At 31.7% G+C, this 27,720-nt stretch overlaps 2 protein-coding genes across 5 annotated transcripts; one reads left to right on the top strand and one right to left on the bottom strand.

Annotated features, from left to right (window-relative positions):
- Window positions 1-2,464: 2,464 nt before the first annotated feature.
- LOC111428848 (uncharacterized) lies at window positions 2,465-11,659 on the bottom strand. 3 transcript variants are annotated; one of them, XM_023064532.2, is made up of 6 exons: window positions 11,514-11,659; window positions 11,142-11,437; window positions 10,854-11,016; window positions 9,832-10,618; window positions 3,285-3,349; window positions 2,465-2,667 (listed from the first exon to the last, which is right to left on the bottom strand). In XM_023064532.2, exons 2-6 carry the CDS (start codon window positions 11,378-11,380, stop codon window positions 2,590-2,592), a joined length of 1,332 nt encoding a protein of 443 aa, XP_022920300.1. In that variant the 5' UTR covers window positions 11,381-11,437; window positions 11,514-11,659; the 3' UTR covers window positions 2,465-2,589. The 3 variants fall into 3 exon arrangements, with proteins under 3 accessions (XP_022920300.1, XP_071057370.1, XP_022920302.1); XM_071201269.1 differs by having other exon boundaries at window positions 11,142-11,466; window positions 11,514-11,632; XM_023064534.2 differs by lacking the exon at window positions 2,465-2,667 and having other exon boundaries at window positions 2,973-3,349.
- Window positions 11,660-12,511: 852 nt separating this feature from the next.
- Window positions 12,512-26,114, top strand: LOC111428875 (splicing factor 3b subunit 3). Of its 2 annotated transcripts, XM_023064587.2 has the most exons (9): window positions 12,514-12,814; window positions 16,249-17,321; window positions 17,502-17,836; window positions 18,208-18,359; window positions 18,420-18,575; window positions 23,469-24,380; window positions 24,631-24,966; window positions 25,142-25,702; window positions 25,880-26,114. In XM_023064587.2, exons 2-9 carry the CDS (start codon window positions 16,255-16,257, stop codon window positions 26,018-26,020), a joined length of 3,660 nt encoding a protein of 1,219 aa, XP_022920355.1. In that variant the 5' UTR covers window positions 12,514-12,814; window positions 16,249-16,254; the 3' UTR covers window positions 26,021-26,114. The 2 variants fall into 2 exon arrangements, with proteins under 2 accessions (XP_022920356.2, XP_022920355.1); XM_023064588.2 differs by lacking the exons at window positions 18,420-18,575; window positions 23,469-24,380; window positions 24,631-24,966; window positions 25,142-25,702; window positions 25,880-26,114 and adding an exon at window positions 17,970-18,010 and having other exon boundaries at window positions 12,512-12,814; window positions 18,208-18,289.
- The last annotated feature ends 1,606 nt before the right edge of the window (window positions 26,115-27,720 follow it).

Raw genomic sequence — 27,720 nt, 5'->3', positions numbered from 1 at the left:
CAAAATTTTACATTACTGTGGATGAAGATTAAATTATACCAAGGTATATAAGACAAGTTGCAGAATAATGAAACAATTTGTGTTCATTTAAATTAATATGGTTAAACATACGTTATCACATATTCATTACCAACTTAACACTCGTTAATTCAAATAGTATTGATACATATCAAATACAATCAAGAACAAATAATCATTGTTATTGCAATCTCATGTGCAACCGGTTTCTTACTTAGCTAACGGTTTCTGTCAGTAAACTCCAGCAAGCATTTCGATCAATCTGTGAATGGACAAACATCTGTCTGTATCATCGAATTTTTTAATTTCGATCCAATCCTTTCTCTTGGGAAACATGATATCAAATCCAATTCACTATAATCAGCGATAATAATCTTGAATTGAATCGAATATGTTGATATCGGTAATTTTATTTCTGTGTTTCAAATTTCTTGGGATGTTGAACCAATGAATCACTTGGGGGGGAATAAATGAAATTCCTTTCCGAAGCGTGGTCCAATAAAGAGCAAGCACCCGGAAGAAACATTTTCGATCCTTGTACAACAAATATTCATTAGTTCCCTTTGGCCTTTAGGGGACGAGGCATCCGTCCGTACACCCCGATTTAATAAGGACCTCTCTAATGAAATACCATTCCCGTTAATTTGATTAGGACGCCATCCGTCATGCGTTTTATTGTACACGCTGCCGAAGGGAAACATAAAAACGCCAGTTGACGTTATCCGATGGCCGTAAAAACGTCCTCTGAATTTTATTAAAACCCGGTTCCGATCCCATTTTACAAATCACGTCACGTTTATTTGTACTTTTAATATGCGCCTAGGAAGGAAGTTAAAAATGTTTATATTTCATGCGTGTGCACAATAATTTTTAGCCTCTTTGTATTTTGAAAGAAAATTTAAATTGTGTTAACTCCTCTGACCGCAATTGTTAATTGTTTATAAAGGATGTGGGGCAGACGCCCTCCAAAAAGGAAACTGCACCTACGTGTCTCCCGTTTTAAATCCATTGTGGAACACTCCCATCTTGATAAGTCATATTTAACAAAACAATTAGTGGCGGATGCCATATATAGCCGCGCAACTGTGCAGGTTCTACAGTTCGTTGGATTGGAAAACAAGCTCATCCAGACATAAAAAAATCGAGTTTTTGATTAACCCACACGCACACATAACAAACATTTAAATTATTATACAGCTACCGCTAGATTTATGGAATAATTAACTTAATTCTATCATAAAAATAATAATTTACATTTATAAATATTCAATTTGAACCACTTAAAAGAATTCTAAATGAATTTTAGAAATTTCTAACTGTTTCAAAATAAAATTGGGAACTTAAACACTAGATGGCACCTTAAAGATTTCCTTTTATATGTATACAGTCTATATCCCTTGTTTATAGATATACCTAGTTATACTATCATTAGAACTGACACTAGCATTAGAACTGACACTAGCATTAGAACTGACATTAGCATTAGAACTGACATTAGCATTAGAACTGACACTAGCATTAGAACTGACACTAGCATTAGAACTGACACTAGCATTAGAACTGACACTAGCATTAAAACTGACACTAGCATTAGAACTGACACTAGCATTAGAACTGACACTAGCATTAGAACTAACACTAGAACCAGAAATATTCGGGTTTAGCCATACATCTCTTAAGACAGGTAAACTTGAATGTTACTAATTCTAGGTCTAGTGTTAGTTCTACTTTAAATTCAATAAAAATATACGATAATCTAGCATTGAATAACAACTAAAACTAGAACAATTAGAACTGTCCTCAATTACCCCAAGTTTACTGTATTTATATTAAAAGTGTGAATATTTTATATGATTAGAAAAGGTAAAGGAATAAAATCTAAACCCAACTTAAAACTTACTAAATTATATAATTGCACAGATTTCGTTATTTAATAAACATAACAACGAACGAGAGAAATAAAGATTAATTTCAACATATAAAATCACAAAAAAAATTAATAGATTCGAACGATTTTTTAAAAAGTTACTTAAAGCTTAGCTGATTACACAAGTTGCAAATATTGGCAAGAGTATATTAGAAGCATGTATCAACTATCGTTTCCCACTTACGAAGAGAGAGAGAGATGTCAGACATATAAAACTAACGTAAAAATACAAAATTACGGCAAAATTACGCAATCGAGAGCAGTCTTAATTAGCACGCTGGTGCACAGATCTAAAATAATCGAAAATAAACAATGTGATGTTTTACCAAAAAAAAATTAAATTAAAACTAAATTAAAAACAAAAAAAATATACAGAATAATTCTTTTTTTGTGCTGTTTGTGCGTGAGATTCAAAATATTCCACTTTGAATTTAAAGCATCGTAGTCGATGTAAAATTGAAAATGGAACACCCTGTATTAGGACAGATTTCGGCTTAATCTCAACTTAATACTGATTGTGCATACATACAAGTTAATATCAAACTTGCCAATTATATCTATAGGAAGAACGAAATAAACAAATAAAAGTAACAACAATAATTTAAAAATAAATAAAGAATTAAATTAGTGTAAATGTGGTTCCATTATGCTTCTTCCTCAGTACTATCTACGTCATCAGACTTGATTCTTGACGCTTTTTTTCTCTTTGGATGTGATACTCCCTAAAATTAAATATTATTTTAAAAAAATACTTCCAGGAACAGGGTGTTTCATTTATTAAATTAAAAGAAACTTTTAATTATTCTGTATATCTCCTAATCGATGAGTAAGAAATTAAGGAATAAGAAGAATTAGTAGAGATAAAGGTAAAAGATTTGCCAATTATTATCACAGGTAAAATTATTTTTAAAAAAACAGTTATAAGAATGACTAGAAAAAATTTTTTTAGTTTTAAGAAAAAAAGTTGCTTTTTTCGCACCTAAACGTACCTACACACGACTAAAATTTAAATAAAAACCAAATAATATTAATAATAAGTACGAATTTATCACAAACAAAATTAAACGAAAAAATATAATTTTCCATTATTTCTTTTCCTTTTTGTAAACACGTCTAAATAAATATAAATTTCAATATAGACGAACAATAGTTCTACATGTAAAACATCCGTTATTAGCCCGTTAAATTTTCTTTCTCGCGGCGATATGTCATATACATTGTCATGTTAAAGCTGCCCTACGTTTAATAGATTTTTTTTAACTTTTAAAAAATAATAAAAAGATTTTAAAGCTTAGGTTTCTTCAAAACGATGCTTATCTTCGTTTTTCCACGAACTTACTTGAATATGTGGTGGAGGTAAAAAACTTCTCAGCGATTGTATTAGTTGAATTGTATCCATGAGAGCTGAAAACAAAAAACATTTAATATATCAGCATTTTAAAAGTAATATAGCTAATCATAATATCAATTTGAAGTCTATCGCGAACTAAGAAATAATTAAAAAGTTATTCTACAGATAAAAAAAAGGAATATTGTAAATCTGTATTTTCTACCAGATTATCTTGCTACATTTATTGTAGAAATGAATAATTATTCATGACAGAATCAAGTTAAAAAGTTTTTAAGGTTCTATAATGTCAAAGGATTTGAAGAAAAATCGAATCAAAAGAAAAGTTATTTCTTTAGAGACTAAAATGAAACCATTGGGATTAACAAAACAGAATCACGACGCTCATTCAAAAACCTTCCATGTATTGGATGCGTACTTTTATTGCCAAAGATGATTTTTTGATGAAATTCAGGATTTTCTTCAAACTTTAGCAAAGCCCAATCTGAGAAGTTTCCGCATGGGGCAGCTTGCTGGATAGATTGAGTAGTTTAGTAAAAAAAGATGGGAGGAGACGATTGATATTGATCAAAAGAAATTGCTAGTATACAGAAATTGGAAGAGAGAAACAAGAGATAGAAAAGTATAGAAGCTAAAATTGAAAAAACCTAAGGTTCGACTGCGAATTGCAGTGCTATGTCAAAGCTCACAAATCAGCTAGTGGTCATAAAGTAGCGAAAAATCGTATAACAGTTCTTTTCTGTTGCAAAGCTTCTTGCTATTATATGATGAAACCATTGGTGATTAACAAATCAAAATCACCATGCTCATTCAAAGGAATAAACATCAAAAATCTTCCCGTCGATTGGATGGCTAATACAAAAGCATGGATCACTGTCATAGCTTTCAATGAATGGTTCCATAACTTCTTTGTTACTGATGTCGAAAATTATTTAACTAATAAGCGATTGCCGTTTAAAGCTCTTCTATTAATTGATAATGCTCTAGGTCATCCACCAGATTTACATCACGAAAATGTAAATGTTGTTTTGAATACAACTTCCTAATTACAGCCGTTAGATCAAGGAGTCATTTCAACTTTTAAAGCACTGTACATCAAGCAAACTTTTAGGTTTATCTTCGAACAAATGGAGAATGATAAATCTCTTACTCAGATGGATGCTTGTCTTGAGTGTGTTAAACTTTCATACACTCAGGTTAAACAAATAACGATCTACGCCTGCTGGAAAGCAGTATAGCCAGATGTTGTTGAAAGTGAAAATGATTGAATCACCAATAGGGTATGAATATTCGCAGATCACTCATTTGGCCCATTCCATAGGAGGAGAAGGTTTAAAACAATGCAAGGAATGAGATCAAAAGTAAGGCCAGAGAAAAGATGGGAGGAGACGTTAGATATTGATGTAAAAAAATTGTTAGTATGCAGAAATTCGAAGAGAGAAACAAGAGATAGAAAAGTATAGAAGCTAAAATTGAAGGAAACTAAGGTCGACTGCGAATTGCAGTGCTATTCCAAAGCTCACAAATCAGCTAGTGGTCATAAAGTAATACAACAGTTCTTTTCTGTTGCAATGCTTCAGGCGATTATATGATGAAACCATTAATGATTAACAAATCAGAATCACCACTCATTCAAAGGAATAAACATCAAAAACCTTCCCGTCTATTGGATGGCTAATAAAAAAGCATGGGTCACTGCCATAGCTTTCAATGAATGATTCCATAACTTCTTTCTTCCTGATGTCAAAAATTATTTGACTAATAAGAGATTGCCGTTTAATGCTCTTCTATTAATTGATAATGCTCCAGGTCATCCACCAGATTTACAACACGAAAATGTAAGGGTGGTTTTTTGACCGGAAAATACAACTTCCTTATTACAGCCGTTAGATCAAGGGGTCTTTCAACAACAAGGTCTTTCAACACCTATAATAATAACCAAGATAATTGCACTTGCTGATATTTTCAATTTTGGCCTCTAGGGGAAAAACAAAAGACGATAGCGCTTTGAGGTTTTCAACATTGAAGTTTATTTAAATAAAAGAGATCGAGACATGTAAGCTACTTTTTTCCTAACTCTTATAGTTTCCGAGATAGCCTATTGGGACATCGAATTTGAACCACCCTGTACATCAAGCAAACTTTCAGGTTTATCTTCGAACAAATAGAGAATGATGAATCTCTTACTCTGATGGAATTTGCAATTTTAGATTGTGTTAAGCATGTTGGACTTTCACACTCAGATCAAATAATCAATGATCAACGCCTGCTGGAAAGCAATATGACCGGATGTTGTTGAAAGTGAAAATGATAAATCACCAATAAAGCATGAATATTCGCAGATCACTGAGTTGGCTCATACCATAGCAGGAGAAGGTTTTGAAGATTTAGCTGAGGCTGATATTGAAGAAATAATAACCGATGAAGAACTGAATGAAGATGATTTAATTAACATGATTTATGAAACAAATAAACATGATGAAGACAATGATTAAGAGGAAGAGTAACCTGAACCAGTTGCGTTCACAGCAAGAATCATAAGTGTAGGACATGAATTGGGAAGAAAATTGGGCAACCATTTCATACAATATGACACAAATGTTGATCGAGCTTCCCGATTCCAGCGAGACCTTCGTCAATGCTTAAATCAATATGAAGAAGTCTATAATAATTTAGCAAAAAATCTATGCAATTGTTATTTCATGACAAAGTCTTATCAACCCGACATCTTTCCTAATTCGTCAACCATTGAGCCAGAATCGCATCAAAAAAGCAAGTGATGAGAGTGACATCATACTTATCAGAAAGAAAAGATTGATAGTTCATAAAAGTGATGATAGTAATTAAACTTATAATTAATTTTTAAGGGTCTTTTTGTTTTTTTTATTTTATGTACTTATATTACTTTCATATGTTAGTTGTTTTATGAACTAAGTACAATTTTGAGTTTTCCAAGATGTCTTACTTTTGTTTTACTTAAATAAATGACTGAATCATGCATATTGTGGTTTTTTTTTTCGTTTTACACGATTTTACTTAGCAAAATCCAAGAATTCAATCAACACGGTTTTGTGCAGAACTTATCTTCCGCGCAAATTGGGGGATAAGTGTACGATAAGTTTCAAGTAGCATTCCGACAATAACAAGAAGTAAGACGGATTTACAAAAAAAATAAAAAAATATACTTGGAAAATTAATAATTACGCGTGAATAATTAAAAATATTCCCGTTTCTTAATGAATTGTAGCTCGTACAACAAGTTTTTATGTAATCAAATTTACCATAATAAATATTAAAAATTGCAGATCAAAGTAACAGATTGTGGAGAATTTACATTTGCAAAAAAAAGGAAAGCTTACATATGTTCGTTTTTTTTTTCTATAATATACTTGTCAATGTAAATTTTTTAGGGTTTCTGTTGATATTATCTAAGACCCTTATAAAATTTATGTTGTTTTCCTGATTTTTAGTAACATTTTCAGTAACTAAATAGTTGAGGTTAAAATACTAATAAATTTTTAGATAAATACAATTTTAACGAAGTACATATTTGTTGTAAAAACGTGCTACAAGGTAATTAAATAGAACAAAACACCTTTTCTAGGTAAATAAATGGCAAATAAACACCCCACAACATTTTTTTATGCACCTTTTCTTTTTGAATAACGAGCTGAAACGTCAGTGTGACATATTTATTTCAAAACATGATAAAACAAAACTCCCTGTTAATTTTATCAGCTTTACAACAATTTGGCAGGTATTATAGAAAGAAAATGAACTATATATCATAAACATTGAAAACTAGTCTCGACATAACAATGCTTTCTACACTGCAGGAAAACCATGCAGTTACTGATAATAAAATTGACAACAAATAAAAGCCTATAAACAAGCCTCTCTTTTATATAATTAATTATAATGTAATAACTTCCATTCACTATACTCTGTTTTTAAACCAGGAGGAGTATTTTAAATTTGTCACCAGATTGACCTTGCACATGATTGGTTGAATGCGAGGAAGGTTCACACACAGGCAATTTTGAATTTGAAGGTTAATAATTGATAATTCGACAGTTTCGTGTCATTATTGTATATTTTGTGTTCTTAAACCCTTTTTTATTATATTTTAAAATAAATACACTCATAACTTCAATGTTAATTTGTATGTATAGTGTTGACGATAACAAACGAAAATAAATACAATAATAAGTAAATAAATAAATAATAATTATTAATTTTAATTTACCGCCAAAATATCTAGTGATATTTTCTAGTGATTTTTTCCAGTGTAAATCTGACTTTCGCGTTTACTCCTCCTGGTTTAAAAACAGAGTATAGTTCTAGTGCAAGTGTTAGTTCTAGTTTTAATTGTTATTCAGCGCTAAGTTGTATATTTTTAAGTTTCGGGTTTAGCCCTGTGTCTTCAGACGCTGAATGTTAGGTAAGGTTAGTTTTGTTTACAAACATTAATTATACCATGAAGTATTCTTTGGCAATTATAGCGTGAAGTTTTCTTTTGTAATGTCAATTATAGCGTGAAGGAATGTGAGGTAAGGTTAGTTTTGTTTACAAACATTAATTATACCATGAAGTATTCTTTGGCAATTTGTAATGGAAATTATAGCGTGAAGTTTTCTTTTGTAATGTCAATAATAGCGTGAAGGAATGTGAGGTAAGGTTAGTTTTGTTTACAAACATTAATTATACCATGAAGTTTTCTTTGGCAATTAGTAATGGCAATTATAGCGTGAAGTTTTCTTTTGTAATGTCAATTATAGCGTGAAGGAATGTGAGGTAAGGTTAGTTTTGTTTACAAACATTAATTATACCATGAAGTTTTCTTTGGCAATTAGTAATGGCAATTATAGCGTGAAGTTTTCTTTTGTAATGTCAATTATAGCGTGAAGGAATGTTAGGTAAGGTTAGTTTTGTTTACAAACATTAATTATACCTTGAAGTTTTCTTTGGCAATTAGTAATGGCAATTATAGCGTGAAGTTTTCTTTTGTAATGTCAATTATAGCGTGAAGGAATGTTAGGTAAGGTTAGTTTTGTTTACAAACATTAATTATACCTTGAAGTTTTCTTTGGCAATTATACTCTGTTTTTAAACCAGGAGGAGTATTTTAAATTTGTCACCAGATTGTCCTTGCACGTGATTGGTTGAATGCGAGGAAGGTTCACACACAGGCAATTTTGAATTTTGAATTTGAAGGTTAGGTTATTGACAATTCGACAGTTTCGTGTCATTATTGTAAATTTTGTGTTCTTAAACCCTTCTTTATTATATTTTGAAATAAATACACTCATAACTTCAATGTTAATTTGTATGTTTAGTGTTGACGATAACAAACGAAAATAAATACAATAATAAGTAAATAAATAAATAATAATAATTATTAATTTAAATTTACCGCCAAAATATCTAGTGATATTTTCTGGTGATTTTTCCTAGTGTAAATCTGACTTTCGCGTTTACTCCTCCTGGTTTAAAAACAGAGTATAGATTTGTTGGTTTTAACCTTACATTCATTTTATGGATTTCCAGCTGAAAACCATTCATAAAATTATTGAAACGTTTTTAAGTATTTGAGGATTATTACATTTTTTGCACTTCATATATGTCCTATATTTTTTCTCGACTACCCTACAACCACAAGAACTAAAAAAACCAGTGAAAACTACTCAAAAAACCAGATGGTCAGAAATCAGAAAAAGTAAGGAATCCCAAAAAAATCATAAAGAAAGAAGCTGATAGACGAAATTTAGAAGATGATGCCAGGATTGAAAAAACATTGAACTTGAAGTTACAAAATATACAAAATGATAGACGTCAAAAAGATTATTTGTGACATTATCAAATTGTAATTCATCCCAACAATTAATTCTTGATAGAAATGTAAATTATAAAAATCAATGTCTTTATTTGTCATGAAAAATTAATTTGTTAATAATACAATGGTAATTTGTGCTATATGTAATAAAAAAATTGTAGGAACCGTAATAAGCGCATTAAAAAACGATTATCATCCAGAATGTTTTGTTTGCACCCAATGCGGAAAACCAATAACCGAAAAATTTCAAGTCAAAGACGGTAAACCTTATTGTTTTCACGATTTTGCGGAACTTTTTTCACCACGATGTTTCACTTGTGGTTTACCGATTACCGATACGATATTAAAAGCGATGGGACATGATTGGCATCACGAACATTTTGTATGTTCAAATTGTGGAGCTCCGCTAGGCGGGCAAGAATTTTTAGAACTCGATAATAAACCAGTTTGCCAAACTTGTTATTTAGAAAAGGCCGGTTACAAGTGTAAAATTTGTGGACATCCGATTTCCGATAAAGTTATCGTCGCTTTAGGAGAAAAATGGCACCCGGAATGCTTTAAATGTTATAAATGCGACGCCGTCATTACGGATGATATGTTTCAAGTGGAAAATGATAAACCTATTTGCCAAAAATGTGCTGAGATGACTTAAAATTTAAACCAATAAAAATTTTAATGATAAAAAATCGTTTTTTTTTAACTTACTTTTTTGAAGTGCTTCTGATTGTTTTCCGTATGGTTTACACATTGATGGGCGTACATAACTCTTCATACGTTGCATATTTTTCATTACCTCAGCAAAAGCTCGAACAATTTTTTCTTGTCCCCCCTCAGAAGTTCTTTTATCATCACTTGTATTTGACATACTATTTGTGGCCCATGCACCATTATGTAAAGCTAATAAATCTTTATTAGCTGAAGATAATCCTTCTAAACTATCTAAATTTGCTCTCAAAAAATCGCTTAATTTATGTTCCATCATTGGCAAATCGAAATGTTTTTGCTGCTGATTCTTACTCAAATCCATTTGTTGTTGCATTTGCATCTGTTGCCTCTGTTTCTCTAAATTAGCATTTAACTTATCCAAATTTTGCTGGGCAATCACACGATTTTGTTGTTGAATTAGAGCGGCGGCTATTTGTTGTTGATTTGGGGCTACCGATTTTGGACGTTCAAGCATTTGATTTTGTTTCGTTTCCATGTTATTTTGACCGGTTAAATCGACCGGTAGGCCCATTAAAGAATTAATATTCGGTGGGGGGATTGGGATTGGAAAATCGGAATTGAAGTTGTTACTACGCATATCGGAATTGTTTGATTGAGATTCGCCCATATAACTTGGCGTGGCTAAATGTTGAAGGGTTTTTTGAGTTAGTTCCATTTGGTTTTTGTAATATCTACAAGCTGGGTTTGGACAATTTTGAACTACTTCCATTATAAATTCTTTTTCCATACCAAAATTTTCTCTTCCAATTGTATAAGAATCCATTACCTAAATGGATAATTTACTTTGAATTTTTTTTAGTATTGTTTGAAATTTTATTTTTAGTTTTTTAAAGATAACAAAAAAATTTAAAATAAATTCTTTTTTAAACGATAACATTATTACACTGTCAATATGTTACCTTGAATTCAAGTTAACTCCATTTAAAAATGTATTTAAAACAATTAGTTTACATACATAGGAATATTTGAGAATATTTATGTAGGTAAAAAAAATTACTTACAGCTCTTACAGTAGCTTCAACCCCCAAATGTAACCCATGCGGTCCATTCATATGTTTTAACATAACAGCATTAGCAAAATGTTCAAAAGGCAAGATAATTTTTCCATTTTCCCTCAAAATTAAACGACCCTGAGAGTCTAAAGTAACTCTAGAAGCCATCATTCTAAAGAAAACATATTATTTATACCTTTATTTATATAAACAAGAATTTGAAATGGTAGAAATTAGTTTGGGATTATTATCCTCAAAGTAAAACATTGATATAAAACATCCTACTTATTAACTTACTGTAAATATGCTCCACTGGGCAACATAGAAGATTCTTTTAATTCAGAAAAACATTGTAAAAGTTCAACAGAAGTGTTCCATCCCTTATTCTGCAAATAAAGCTGTAAAAGCATGTATAACTTCTCTGTAACATAACTCTGTCCAGGGAAGTTCATATTTGAAGAGCCAGACAGTTCGTTGACTGAAGCTTGCTGAAGACCTTTCGTTAATACGTTCTTCATTGTTTCTGTTAGGTCCATTATGTGCTATCACATCAATAATTAACTTCTAGTTTTCCTAGGCTTTCTTATATTGACCTATGTTTAACAGAAATAAACATAAAAAACTAAAAGGGTTTTCAGTTATTACGATTTAATTAATGGGGTGATTTACCATTATTGCGGTTATTGCAGATATTTTCTACTAGACATCCATTGTTGGAGCACCTCCAGCCGTTTATTGGCCAGTTATTGGCGAAGCTTCCGATTTTTGGAGCAATTTTTTTTCAACTCGTATCTGGATGCGCACTCGGCTGCTGTATCAAAATCATTAACAGTTTTTATAATGTGACCGTTCTTCGGAATTTCCCAATATTTATCTTATGTGAATCAACTAAAGCATCCCATTCTAAACGTAAGCATTTGGTTTTGGATAAATTGCGCATGCCCCAGAAAGTTTTGTTTTGTTGTATTAAATAGCAGCGTTCGATTAATAACAATAAATTTAATAATTAATTACCACAACTGTTAAGAAAGTAATTACATTTTTGTATTTATTGTTGTTTTTATATTTCCGTACTATAAATGAACTGTATGATACATGTGAGAGAATCAGTGGAACTATTGTCTAATAGATGGCACATTATTATTCAAATAAATTAAATTAATTTAATAAATGTTTAGGATTTATATTACAACAAACCTTAAAAGGAGTTTCTGTATAATAAATAAGCCGAAAATAAACAATAATAAATAATTAATAAAATAATTGATTACAATTGCATTGTTGTGGAGATATAACTTTTAAAATTTATTACAACTAAATCACATGGTTATAAATAATATATAAACAGTGTTATTTGTTGTTTATAGTGTTGTAATAATATTTAAATCTAAATTTAATTTAATATAACACATTTTTTGTACACTGTAATAAAAAGTAAATCTGATTAATCGAACACTTCTCACAAATATCTGTCAAAGCTGCACCCAACTTGAAGTTTTTAATAATTTATTTATTAACAATATTTACAAAGAATTACTTTAAATACAATAAACAACCGATTAAGATACAATTTTTAAATAAATAAAAACAAAAAATCAATAAATTGTTCCTGTAATGTATTGAATAATTTGTGCGCATGCGCGCACTCTACAAATTTCTTTGGTACTTCTGTGTGTTTCTCTATCAAACGTAAGCGGCGCGCAAAGAATCATTTTTCTTCATAACCTCGTAAGAATTACACGTTTTTTCCATTTTTATTGATAAAAACCTTATAAAACAAACTTCCTAAAATGTGAACCAAAAACACCACGCTTATTTCCCATTAAAAAAAAAACCATTGATTTTTTTGTGTACCGCAAAAATACCGGGGACGCCATAATGCCATGTGGATGACGCCATAACAAGTATCATCTGGCATTTTCCTGATTATCCAATTTTATTTCCTTGAATAATCGTCATCACAACTAGAGGTAAGCATAATTACATTTAATTTTTTGTTAAATTTATTATTAAAGTTATATTTTATTTGTAAATGCACTAGGGTATCTCCTATACCTACGTGAACTGTACGTATAGGTCGTTTTTCTGTGCTAGATTGTTTGTGAATACTGCATCGTTAGAACTCAATGTTTTGATATATTTGAGTTCTTGGTATAAAGTTCACAACATTTTCTATTTATTAATCGATTTTATACCCAAGAATATTGTTATGTACATAACCTCAAAAAATAAATCAAGTCAAGTCAAATTGGTTGCCTATACACTTGAATCCCGATTTACACGAATGATATGTTCTACACAAAACCGTGTAAATTGTAATTTTGGATTTTGCTAAGTAAAACGAAAAGGAAACCCAAAATGTGCGTGATTCAGTCATTTATTTAAGTAAAACAAAAGTAAGACATCTTGGAAAACTCAAAATTGCGTATGTTTTATTTTGCTAAACCTTTATAGACTTCTTCATATTGATTTAAGCATTTACATAGTTACGTCTTGCTAGAATCGGAGAGTTCAATGAACATGTGTGTCATATTATATGAAATGGTTGCCGAATTTTCTTCCCAATTCAAGCCCTTCGCTTATGATTTTTGTTGTGAACGCAACTGGTTCAGATTGCTCTTTATCTAAATCATTGTCTTCATGTTTGTTTGTTTCACGAATCATGTTAATTAAATTATCTTCATTCAGTTCTTCATCAAGATGCTTTCACAATTTCTTTCCGGTCTGTTTGCTTATGGGAGTTCATCTTTGACTATCCTTGGTAGTCATGAGGCTTCCACACTCAAAAATCTCTCTCCATTCTCGTCTTCTTATGCGGGCCCATCTCACACCGTCTTGGTCATTTCTTTTATGGCGTATTCTGTTAATGACCTTCAGGTCCACTGTTTTGAATTTTTTTTTGTGGTAAAATTTTCTGCTCTTGTCTCTGTCACGTATATCATAACTCTTGTATATGCCGACCTTGCTTTCTAGAGACATATACTTGCTTTGCTATAATTATGTCCCTCAGGTAACTTAATATCAAAGCTCCTTTCGTTGTTTGAGCTATAGCTTCTTCCTGGAGGCTCCTGCTGCTCGTAATATTGAAGCCAAGATATTTAAAACTCACCACTTATATGCTTATTCTGCTCATCATTATTCTGTTCATCTGGAAATATCGAGGTATCTTTATGTGACACTTATGTTGAACTGATAACCATATTCCTGCTTGTAGCAAAAGAAGATTTTGAAAGTTGCTTTTGAAGGATTCGTAATAATTCTTTTTTCTAGTAATGTGTTGTTAGCCCGACCCAACCCTTCTCCTTTATCCGGGATTGCGCTTGGTAGTGACAGTTACTAAACCACTCAATCAACCCAGAAAACTGGTGGAAACTTCTCAGATTAGGCTTTGCTAAAGTTCGAAGAAAATCCTGAACTTCATCGAAAAATCGTCTTTGTCAATAAAAGTACGTAACTAATATACGGGAAGGTTTTTGATGTTTATTTCTTTGAATGAGCGTGGTGATTTTGATTTGTTAATCACCAATGGTCATGTAATCATCATATAATCGCATGAAGCATTGCAACATAAAAGAACATATGACATTTCTTTACTTTATGACAACTTTCTTTTATTCATAGCCAAATTTTCCGGCAATTTTTTCTAGAATAATCCGGACTCGTCAGAATTGAAAACCTGATCAGAAGTTTCAACTTTTGAAACTTGCGAAACTTCGACTTGCGACTTTTCTTGCTCTTCTTTCTTTTTTCTGTATGGGTTCGGCTTGAAAATCGTGTGGCATTATGTGTTGGACGAAGCCGCGCCTTTTTTTTTCGCATTAATTTATTTAGATTTAATTCTTTTTGTATTATCTTTGTTTTTGTAAAACTTTTTCTTTTATATATAGGGTGTTCAGAAATTGGCAGATAATCTACACGTAGCGTTAAAATGTTAAAAATGAACTTTAAAGCTACAGAAAATAACTTTAACAAAACAACTAGTTTTCAAAATTATTTTTATTCTAAATTACAGCTTATTTATCAACAGATATTGAATATTAATGACTATTTCATTCATATCGTGAACAGCCAATAAGAATTCGCGGTTTTCCGTCAATTGCGAGTATTATCGCTGTAATACGAACCTTTGTATTATCGCTTGTTTGACATTTAATTAATTTCGAGACATCCATGCATGTTTCCATAACAATCAATGTAATTTATTAAAAAAATACAAAAATTCTAAAAATATGTATATTTTTTATTCATGAAATAGTCTAGCCATATACAACACGACAATCGAAAATACTCGAATCTCGACGTATTGCCTTAAAAAACACCACTCGACCTTCGGTCTCGTGGTGTTTCAGGCAATACGTCTCGTATTATCGAGTATTTTCGATCGTCTTGTTGTATAATATATGATTATTTATGGACAAATTAAAAACAACATTTTAGAATTAAGATTTTCGTTTTAGAATCGAACGAAGAATGTTGCTACGTGTAGATTATCCGCCAATTTTTGAATGGTCTGTATACAGTGTATTCAGATTTCAGCAAATTCTGTCGGATATTATTGCAACCGAATCAGGAGATGCGCTTTCACTTTTCATTCTCATATTATGTAAAGAATGTCTTTGTTTAAATCTCTTGAACCACGTATACCTTGCAGAAAAAGAAATCTTGTCGCCGGATGAAATCGACGGCGACTGATTCTGAAGTGATTGATAAATCTTCAAAGCTTTGTTTGTAACAGCATTGGATTCGCTTTTGAGTTTGGTCTTCTATCCGTATCACTAACGCTTTTTCTATATTTTTCATGCTAACATCTCTAATATATGAAATCGTACTCATAGTGCTACAGGTTCCAGCTGCTACACTTTTTCTGATAGAGCTTCATTTTTTCTTATTGTGGCTTCATTCATGGAGTAAAATTTAACAACATCCGTCACTCTTTCTCTATTATGTAGACGGTCTAATATTTGAGTTTAAGTTTCCAAAGAAATAACTTCTTTTCATTTGATTTTTCTTCATATTCTTTGACATTATAGAATATTAAAAACTTACTACTTCAAAAATAAGCACAATAATATAAGCTTTGCTGATAAAATAATTCGTACTATGTACTTGCATGAACCAAATAGCTTTAATGTTGTGAAATACATACGTACAGATTACCGGGATTTCTCTGTTTATATTTTACAACCCCGGGAATCCCCTGTTCTTTTTTTCATCGGTGTATCAAAGGAAAAGAAATAAAAATGCCTTCAAATCAAATTGTATAGGCGCATATGGAGCGGCATATACATTTTTACTAGTTTTTTGAAATTTGTCAATTTATAAATTGTGTAAAAGCGAAATCTTGTAAAACAAGTGTTGGGGATATTCCAATTTTTTACTAAATTTAAGTTATCTTTTATTACAGGATAAAATGTTCCTCTATAATTTAACATTACAACGTGCCACCGCGATAACCCATGCGATACACGGCAATTTTTCTGGGACGAAAACCCAAGAGATCATAATTTCAAGGGGTAAAAGCATAGAATTGCTTCGTCCCGATGTAAATACAGGAAAAGTGCACACCTTGTTAACAGTTGAAATTTTCGGTATAATCCGGTCATTAATTGCGTTCAGATTAACGGGAGGTACAAAAGATTACATTGTCGTTGGTTCCGATTCCGGGCGTATTGTTATCTTGGAATACATCCCATTAAAAAATTGTTTTGAAAAGATTCATCAAGAAACGTTTGGTAAATCAGGATGCAGACGAATCGTTCCCGGTCAATATTTAGCGATCGATCCGAAAGGACGTGCTGTTATGATCGGGGCCATAGAAAAACAAAAATTGGTTTATATTTTGAATCGAGATGCAGAGGCTCGATTAACAATTTCATCTCCGTTAGAAGCCCATAAAAGTAACACTTTGGTTTATCACATGGTTGGGATTGATGTAGGTTACGAAAATCCGATGTTTGCATGTTTAGAAATCGATTATGAAGAAGCCGATTCTGATCCAACAGGCGAAGCGGCCCAAAAAACTCAACAAACATTAACGTTTTACGAATTAGATTTGGGTCTTAATCACGTTGTGAGAAAATATTCTGAGCCGCTAGAAGAACATGCGAATTTCTTAGTTTCTGTCCCCGGTGGAAACGATGGCCCTTCCGGGGTACTTATTTGTTCTGAAAATTATTTAACCTACAAAAATTTGGGGGATCAACCCGATATTCGATGTCCCATCCCGAGAAGAAGAAACGATCTTGATGATCCCGAAAGGGGGATGATTTTTGTTTGCTCAGCTACGCATAAAACAAAATCGATGTTTTTCTTTCTTGCTCAAACGGAACAAGGGGATATTTTTAAAATTACTTTGGAAGTTGATGATGATATGGTTACGGAAATTAAATTGAAATATTTCGATACTGTTCCTGTTGCTACATCAATGTGTGTTATGAAAACTGGATTTTTATTTGTCGCTTGTGAATTTGGTAACCAGTAAGTATTAATTTGGGGATTTTTTTTTTAATATTTATGATGAGAAAAATTGAAGCGAGCCTTTGAGAGCTTTTAGCTTTTGGGCGATGATTAATAAAAGCTTTGATCTTATCTGAAAACAAACAAAAATTTTTTAATTCATATTTTTGAGGGTTTTAATATAAATTTTTATTTTGATAGTTACCTTTATCAAATTGCCCATTTGGGAGATGATGATGACGAATTAGAATTCAGCTCAGCAATGCCTCTCGAAGAAGGTGACACATTCTTCTTTGCACCCCGCCCATTAAGAAATTTAGTCTTGGTAGATGAATTGGAATCGCTTTCCCCGATTTTATCATGTAGAGTAGCTGATTTAGCTGGAGAAGATACTCCTCAATTATATATGTTATGTGGTAGAGGCCCAAGATCTTCGTTACGCGTTCTTCGGCATGGCTTAGAAGTTTCTGAAATGGCCGTTTCCGAACTTCCTGGAAATCCCAATGCTGTGTGGACCGTGAAAAGAAGAAGTGATGGTGAGTAATTAATTTTATTTTAATACTTTTGATGTTATTTATGATTATTATGTTAAAATTTGAAAGAAAAAGATTAATAAAAACTGGGCTGTTGAAAGTTACCGTTATCAACACCAGTTTTTTCTTATTTCAGAAACGCCTGACGATTTAATTTTGGCGAGTCCATAAAAACAGGTAGGTTTAAAAAGAATCGACCTAATAAAGAAAGAAAAAAGAAAGGAGTCAATGAGGGTTTTATGATGAGATTTTTGTCCGTGTTTCACCTGATCTTAATGATTAAAATCTACAAAACTGAAAAAATTAAAACGAACAGATTTTTAATCAATTAAAAGAAGGATCGGTATTTTTCATTCTGATCTTTTTTGTTACAGACAAATATGATGCCTACATCATTGTGTCTTTTGTCAATGCTACCTTGGTTTTATCGATTGGAGAAACTGTTGAAGAAGTCACTGATAGTGGGTTTTTGGGAACAACCCCAACACTCTCTTGTTCGTCTTTAGCAGATCATGCTTTAGTTCAGGTAATGTAAAACTTTATTTAATAAAAATTAATATTTTAAAATTGTATTTTTTTTAAATAGGTGTATCCAGATGGTATAAGACATATTTGCGCCAATAAACACGTTAATGAATGGAAAGCTCCTGGTAAAAAGACCATTGTGAAATGCGCAGTTAATCAGCGTCAAGTTGTCATTGCCTTAAGTGGTGGGGAGTTGGTTTATTTCGAGATGGACCCAGTAAGTTTTTTTGAGAGATGATTTGATTTAGCATAGGTATAACTACTGGTTGTCCCCATTTTTACTTTGGTCATCCAGATTTAATACTATGCAAGAGCAATTTTTATCTTGTCGCCTCCGTTGGATTCTTATTAAATGTTCCACTGGAGTGAATCAAGATCTAACAGATCTAATTTAACTTACTTTGTCTTTGCGCATTTAAATATTTATAAATGTAGTTTTTATCACAAGAAACGTGAATGACTCATCATTTATCATAAAAGATTTGAACATAGGAAGGGCTTAAGTAGATTATAGTTATTTATGTACTAAATCAGCGTTTCTTTTGTCCGCGGCCCGGTACGAGATTTTAAAATTTTTCGCGACCCACCTTATGAAAAAATAACTTTTTATTTACAAATTTACATTTTACAATTTTATTTTTTAATAAAAATCAAGTTATTTGTTTGTTTAATAAACAAATGAATAATAATATAAATATAATATAATAATAAAATAACATGAAATAAACTTTATTTCATACACCAAAAGGGGCACGTCATATGTAACTACCTATGTAACACTGTCTAATTTGAAAACGGCTGAAGATATCGACATGAGCCGAAACACGTCGACTTTTATGTTTTGTTAACCCAAATAATTTATCATACAAAATTGTTTATCACTTTTAGTTTTTCCAGAAAATGGATCAACTTTGTTTTTTTACATGAACACCCTATATGTTATAACATTTTCTGATAGATCTAAAAAATACGAATCCAATGATACCTCGCAATCAAAAAATTGGTTAATTAGTTTTTATGATATTAATTATTAAAAATTCGAGAAAATTGCGGCTCGCGTAGCTTTGTAGGTGGGGCGTACCTTTTAGATTTCTCACAGGACAGGCAACGAAGTAAATAACGAACGGTATGGATATCGATACGCAGTCTAGCGGCTGTTGACTTTTATTTGGTCGACCACACAACAGATATATGGACTGTGGTCGACTGTCCTGCGAGAAATCTAAGATGTACGCTCCATTTCCAAAGTTGCGCGCGCTGCGATTTTCCCAATTTTTATTAACTAATATCATTAATAGTTATTTAACCAACAAGTCTATTAATGAAGGCGATTAATTATCGAGATATTTTAACGCGTGAGCGAGCGAAGCGAAGCGAAGCGAACGCGTTAATTATTGAGATAATTAATCGCATTTTAATATACGAGTTAGTTACAATATTTTTCCGTTGACCGTCTTTTCAACAAAATAGAGAAAATCCATCGTTGAAAAATCTCCCAATTCTGTCACTGGCAAAATAACCTCACTTTTAATGTGTCATAATTTATTTTTGTAGTCTTACCGAATAGATATAGTGGTCGGTTGGGTCGGTATTACAAATTTCATTGGAGAATATTTATTAAATTGACTACTATTTAGTTCGGTCGGACTTTCTTAAAATCGTTTATTAATAGAAAATCGTTTATTAATAGGTGTCATTAATGAATGATTTTGTATACATTTATAAATCTTATAAATACACGGTCGACGGAAAAACTAATTAATCAATATTTGATTGTGAGGTATCATTGGATTAGTATTTTTTAGCGCTATCAGAAAATGTTATAATATCTAGGTGTTCCATTAAAAAAACAAAGTTGACTCATTTTTCATGCTAAATTATTGGGCTTAACAAAAAATAAAAATTGACGTGTTTCGGTTCATGACGATATCTCTAAGCGTTTTTTCATTAGACAGGGAAAAATATAAGTAATTAAAAAATTAACAATCGTATTCATTTAAAACTTTATTTATTTATTTATTGAAGTAAAGTTTGTTTTCACATATTTTGTCCTTATTGCGAAGGATGATGTTGTTTGTCATCATATAACAATTTCAAATTAGGAGGTAATGATGTTAACTTTATTCTCAAATTAGGTTCGACATCCAATCTGTTTTGATACTTATTTTTTAAGTACACCAAGGCTGAGAACGCAGCTTCACACGTATAAGTGGTGACAAATTAAAAATTGTTTCACTTTTTCGCGTACGCTTAAATTAATTAGTGGTAGGGTTTCAAACACTTTTTTCAGATTGGTGTCGCATGAAATTACAATTAAATTATCAACTTCTTGTTCACTAAAATTAAACATTTGTTCCTTTTCAATTTCGACAGAAAAAGGATCTTTAATCCACATATTATTTGAAGGAATATCTTGAATGTAGTCTTTAAAACTATTTATTAGCTCTTGATAGAAAGATGTTCTTGAATTGAAACTGCATGGGTTTCCAAAAGATTTGAAATGCCCTTTTGAAAGTTCTTGTTTCCACAGAGTAATTTTTTAATTATTGCAGCGACTTTTTCCGATACTTTAAAAATATTTAAACCAAAGCCTTGCAAATTTAATGAATTGAATTCATTGAATGTAGCAACAAATATATCGCACAAATATGCTACTTTTATTAACCACTCGAAATCGTGGAATCTATCCTTAAATGGAAAAATAGCATCTTTTTTAGATGGTAGGTGTTAAGTTCAGAAATAACACAGCTTTTGAAAGCCACCGTGAATTACAATACAATAGTCTGATATTTAATGGACGAAATTTTATGTACTTTACTACAAACTTGACACATTCTTCTAAAGTTATTTAAAGGTAAGCGTTTTAGCGCCAACGCTTGTCTGGATACTACAGTGGACCCAAACATTGTTACACACAATTAATGGCTAATTTTTGACTTTGTTTAAACAAACCTTTATGACAGGTTGCCATTGCATATGCTCTATCCCTACTTACACTAACGCACTTCATCCAATCAATACATACAGGTGTGTCAAATCTCTGGAATATAGCCAATAACTTCGCCATTTGTGGTTTTAAAGAAAAATGTTTCAAATAAAAAATTCTGTATTAATTGTGGCACACTTTTGGGCTATATTTGCTTGTGTACATTGTTTTTTGTATCGTTGTTATGGCAACGAACATTATTATTTTAAATAATAATAATAATGGGATGCATAAATGTGTCACCGCACCCATACATTATTAATTATTCATAATTGTTGAAACTCATTTTTTTTGACATTTAAAGTTGTCAACGGCGTTATTTCGGCACCTAATTTGATTGTAATTTGTTGATTTAATATTTTCAGAAAACGCGTTTTTTTTTCGATTTATTTTTTATACAACCATCTGATTTGATATGTTCATTGTATAGAGGAATTTATCCTCTATCAAAGTGTGCAAAAAAATATATGCATCCCATTTAAAATAATAATGTTGGTTGCCATAGCAACGAAACAAAAACAATACAAACAAGCAAATATCGCCAAAAAATGCGCCACGATTAATAAAATAACTTGTATTTGAAACATTTTTCTTTAAAACCGCAAATGGCGAAGTTATTTATTGGCTATATTCCAGACATTTAACACACCCTGTATAATCACCCTGTGACAAAATCATTGGTAAGCTTAAAAATCTCATCTGAGGTTGTTTTTGTATGATTTTTTTTATTTGTTTTTGTATTTTTTGTGAATAAGAAATTCTTATAACACAATATCCCATTCTTTGCCATTTTTAAGATATGATACGATAAAGTTAAGGGTTTGAAAGTTTAAGTACTGCTGTATAAAGAATTATACTAAGCAGACTTTTCTTATGTATATAGCATTAATTTGACACATAAAAGTCATTTTTGAGGTTGTTTAACTTTATCACTTCTGTTTTATCACTGCCTGCTTAGTATAATTCATTAACCAGTAGTACTCAAACTTGTGAACCCTTAACTTTATCGTATCATATCTTAAGAAGGACAAAGAATGGGACATTGTGTTATAAGAATTTTTTATTCAGAAAGAGGAGACCTATAACCTCTCAAATTTTTTCTACTCACACCTGATACACACCCTGTATTATTTGCGACAATTTTTAAAGCGGGAAGTATTAATTGTTCTCCAGCACTATGAGGATACCCAATCTCAGCTATTAATTTAGAAATTTCAAAAGCTGTCAAAGCTGGAAAGTGCATTTTTCATTCTTTTTTGAATAGCCATCATAGGGTCGTTAAGTATTGATTGACCCTATATTTTTTAATTTTTGATTCTGAGGCTTAATTTTTCAAAAAAAAAAAATAAATAAACTTTGAAACTACAGGGCGCGAACTCCTAAGTACGTCACTCAGATTTGAGCGTACGATTGGAGCGTATAAAATCAATAAAATTCCTGGAGAGAGACAATGCTACTAATCTTATGCGCTAGAAGAAAACAGTAATTACCTACAAAACATAGAACGTCTGTGATTTCTCTCTTCTTACTTAAAACGTCATCTGGAGTCGGGGCGTGGGGAATTTTAAACTTTTACATTAATTATTGCAAAAATTAAACAATTTTCGAATGTGAAAACGTTACTAATCCGTCTAATTTAATTTAGATTATCAATTTGTGAAAGACGGTCTTTCTAATCGATTGGCCTTAACGGCCCTATTCCTTAGAGGCAAATTATTTTGACTGCCACCGGCAATGGATCTAAACCATACATATTCGTCACTATATTTGCGAGTCCAATAGCTTTACGCTTGTTGTTTTGGCGCTGTATATCTTCTTTAGGGGCTTCAGAGAAAGTATCTTCATGATCATGATGTTTAGCTTTGCTTGTACTTGGTTGATCATCGTTTAAATTGCTGGTTTTGTTGATTAACTGATGTAAAAAAATTTTTTTGTATTTTTACAATTTTTGGCCCACACTTTGGGAAACGTTGTACTAAGCATTCTTTATCCAAGGAGCTACCACCATTGCCATTTTCTTCAACACTTTTCTTATAACTAATAATAATAATTAAAAGCGATGAGTCATTCCCGTTTCTCATGGTTAATATAACTCCTTTATTGAATTCTTATTTTATTTTTTAGACTGGACAACTTCAAGAATACAAAGAACGCAAACGAATGAACACCGACGTAGTTTGTATGGCATTAGCGAATGTAGCTCCTGGAGAATTACGTTCATGGTTCTTAGCGGTTGGTTTAGCTGATAACACCGTAAAAATAATTTCGTTAGATCCAAGTGATTGTTTATCACAAAGATCAATGCAAGCTTTACCAGTTTGTCCAGAATCTCTTTGTATAGTACAAATGGGTTGTACAGAAAACGATCCGAAAGATGCAGCTGCTGCAAGTACAGCAAGTTCTTTATATTTAAACATTGGTCTTCAAAATGGTGCTTTGTTACGAACCGTTCTCGATCCGGTAACGGGAAATTTAACAGATACACGTACAAGATATTTGGGTTCAAGACCGGTTAAATTGTTTCGAATAAGAATGCAAAAATCTGAAGCTGTTTTGGCGATGAGTTCGCGATCTTGGTTGAGTTATTATTATCAAAGTCGATTTTATTTAACTCCGTTATCTTATGAAAGTTTGGAGTACGCGTCTGGATTTAGTTCTGAACAATGTCCTGAAGGAATTGTGGCGATATCAACAAACACTTTAAGAATTTTGGCTTTAGAAAAACTTGGAGCTGTTTTCAATCAGATTTCGTTTCCGTTGGAATATACCCCAAGGAAATTTGTTATCCATCCAGAAACTTCTACCTTAATTATGTTGGAAACTGAACATAACGCATACACTGAAGAAACTAAAAAACAAAGGCGATTGCAGATGGCCGAAGAAATGAAAGAAGCTGCTGGAGAAGAGGAACAAGAGTTAGCTAAAGAAATGGCTGAAGCGTTTTTGAATGAAGATTTACCTGAGAATGTTTTTTCAGCGCCTAAAGCTGGGCATGGAATGTGGGCGTCTGTGTTAAGGATTATGGATCCTGTACAAGTGAGTTAATTTTATTTTTTTTTGTTTTAATTAATTAAGGACGTGATTATTTAATAATTATTCATTAAGATAATGCATAATTAACATCGTGTCCAAGAAAATAGTGCGTGTACATAGTCCCAAGAGGTCTTTTATAGCTTCTTGGTTTCCAAGTCATGGCACATTTTATTTTTATTTAAAAAAAATAACTCAACAAATTTTTTTTTAAATTTTCAAACATTAATTAAACTTATTTCTTTTTATATTTTAGGGAACTTTATACAAAATGTTAAGATTAGAACAAAACGAAGCCGCAATGTGTTTAACCCTAATTAAATTCCACGGTCAACCAGAACATCAATGGTTTTTAGTTGTGGGAGTCGCAAGAGATTTTCAATTAAATCCGAGACAATGCAACAGTGGTTTTTTGAACACTTATAAAGTGGATATGAATTGCAGAGAATTAGATTTGGTCCATAAAACGCCTCTTGATGAAGTTCCATACGCTCTGTGTTCGTATAATGGGCGATTATTAGCTGGGGTTGGGAAAATATTGAGAATGTATGATCTGGGGAAAATGAAGTTATTACGAAAATGTGAAAATAAGGTAAAAAAACATAAAGATTTGTTATACCAAAATTTTAATTCACTAAAATGATGACAATTACATATTTCTTAATGTTTATTGATGAAATCCTGCAGTGCTGATTTTTTTAAACTACAAAATTAATTTATTTTAATCGATTTTTAAATGTTATAATTAATTGTATTATTTTTTTTAGCACATCCCCAATTTAATAATCGATATCCAAGCGATGGGAAAACGCATTTACGTTTCCGACGTCCAAGAATCAATCTACATGATTCGCTACAAACGTGCTGAAAATCAACTGATTATTTTTGCTGATGATACTCACCCAAGATGGATTACATGCACCTCCGTTTTAGATTATGACACAGTCGCGTGCGCTGATAAATTTGGAAACATATCAATAGTGAGATTACCTCCAAATAGTAGTGATGATGTGGATGAAGACCCCACAGGAAATAAAGCACTTTGGGATCGTGGATTACTAAATGGGGCGTCACAAAAAGCCGATAATGTTGCTACTTTTCATGTTGGAGAGACGGTGACGTGGTTACAAAAAGCTACCTTGATTCCTGGAGGGTGGGAATCATTGATTTATACAACCGTTTCTGGTACGGTTGGTGTTTTGGTGCCGTTTACTTCACATGAGGATCACGATTTTTTCCAACATTTGGAAATGCATATGAGGAGTGAAAATCCACCGCTTTGCGGGCGGGATCATTTATCATTTAGAAGTTATTATTTCCCTGTTAAGGTATAATTATAATTTTAATCCTTTTTAGTATCATTTATTGAAGTGATGATATATTTATTAACATGCTAGACTTATGATTTTATAACTTGATTAATAATACGTTCTGATTTTTTAAACATTTTAATTTTTTTTGTTTGTACTTGGAAACATTACTTTGATTATTATTATTATTTTTAGAACGTTATTGATGGAGACCTCTGCGAACAGTACAACTCATTAGATCCTAATAAACAAAAAAGTATTGCTCAAGATCTTGAAAGGACCCCAGCGGAAGTTTCAAAGAAACTTGAAGACATCAGAACGAGATATGCATTCTAATTTTTTAAAACTAAGTCTTTAAGAGCTTTAATTTTTTTTAATTCATTTTGTAATTTATGTGAAACAGAATATAGTTAGTTTTAGTAATTAAAAATCTATTTATTATTTAACCAATTTATTCCTTATATAGTCGAATGTATATAATCTCATAACCAGTTTTGATTCCCGAAATCCACCGTGTTCTTTTAATCCATATCTCTTAACGCAAAATTGGTTCCATATTTTTGCTAGTGAAGACAACAGTGATGATATTAATGACAACTCTGGAAAATAATTTCCAAAAAAGGCCTAAAGTACCTCCAATCTTTCTACATAATAAATCAAACCATATAGAAATTATTAATGATATCAAAGCGTTAACCACTGCAAAATTTACAACTATTGTCAAAAATAATTCGCTAATAATCAACTTTACGTCTATAAACGATTATAGAACTTTAACTAAATACAGTGTGTTAATTAATTATCGTGCCCGACGTCATCATTGCAAATATGCAACCAATATCACAGTGTTATACGCAAATCGCGTATTGCAATACCAATACTGTGATGTTGGTTGCATACTTGCAATGATGACGTCGGGTAGGATAAACAATTAACACACTGTATTATTACTTCGAGAATTAAAGATGTTACTAGAAAGTTAATTAAACCTCATAGAACTATTCGAACGAATTATTATTTACCACCTAAATATATTCTCGACCTAATCAAAGAAAAAAGAGGGGTCAGACGTAACTGGCAAAGAATTCTGGCTTAAAGCCGAAATTAAATAAACTAACTCATACCATTACCAAAGCTTTAGAATCCCATTAAATTGCTAATTATCTTCTCAGCAATATGAATAATAAAGATCCAGGAATGTGGATAATAAAAGAAAAATACTGAGAAGACACGAAGAAAATCGTACAATTACCTATGAAGGGAATCAGTTCTCCACTGATGAAGGAAAAACTCAAGCCTTTGCTGATTATCTTGAATTAACATTTACTCCTCACATACCTCGAAAAAGCATGTCTTCTTCTGTTATTATTCAAACATATTATAATGAAATTCATCTTCCGCGAATAGAAGGAGTAAATGAGAAAGTAACAAATGAAGAAATCAGATATTTAATTAACAATTTACCCAATAAAAAGGCCCCAGGGCATGACGTTATACCAAATCTAATTCTAAAACACTTCTTTTCGAATATTACTAGCCACTTAACTGATGTCTTCAATTCATGCATCAAAATTGGTAACTTTCCGGTGATATGGAAAAAAAAAGCTGAGACACTAATGTTTTTCAAGCCAAGAAAGAGTCTTACCTATAATTACCGTCCTATAAGCCTCTTACCGACTCTCCCAAAATTGTTTGAAAAAGTTACAATGCGAAGACTTTAAGATCAGCTGCTGGAAAGAAATGTTATCCCAAACATACAGGTTGGTTCTCGAACGGGTCATTGGTACGTGTTACAGAATTTTTAAATGTAGCTAAAGTCTTTGATGCAGTTTGGACGAAAGGATTAAAATTCAAACGATTGCATCTAGGTCTAAATGACTATATTACCGTAATACTGAAACAATATTAAAACAACTATTTTCTCTAATAAATAGAAAAAGTTATCTGAAAACTAAATGCACTCTGATATAGTCTTCTACATGGCGATCGATTTTTATGACTGTCACTTTCCTACTGTAGTTGTAAAACGAACAAAA

The sequence above is a fragment of the Onthophagus taurus genome, chromosome 1 (genome assembly GCF_036711975.1).
Source record: "Onthophagus taurus isolate NC chromosome 1, IU_Otau_3.0, whole genome shotgun sequence".
Taxonomy (NCBI): Eukaryota; Metazoa; Arthropoda; class Insecta; order Coleoptera; family Scarabaeidae; genus Onthophagus; species Onthophagus taurus.
The sequence above is the reverse complement of the archived record's forward strand: the minus strand, read 5'-3'. Positions and strand labels throughout refer to the sequence as shown.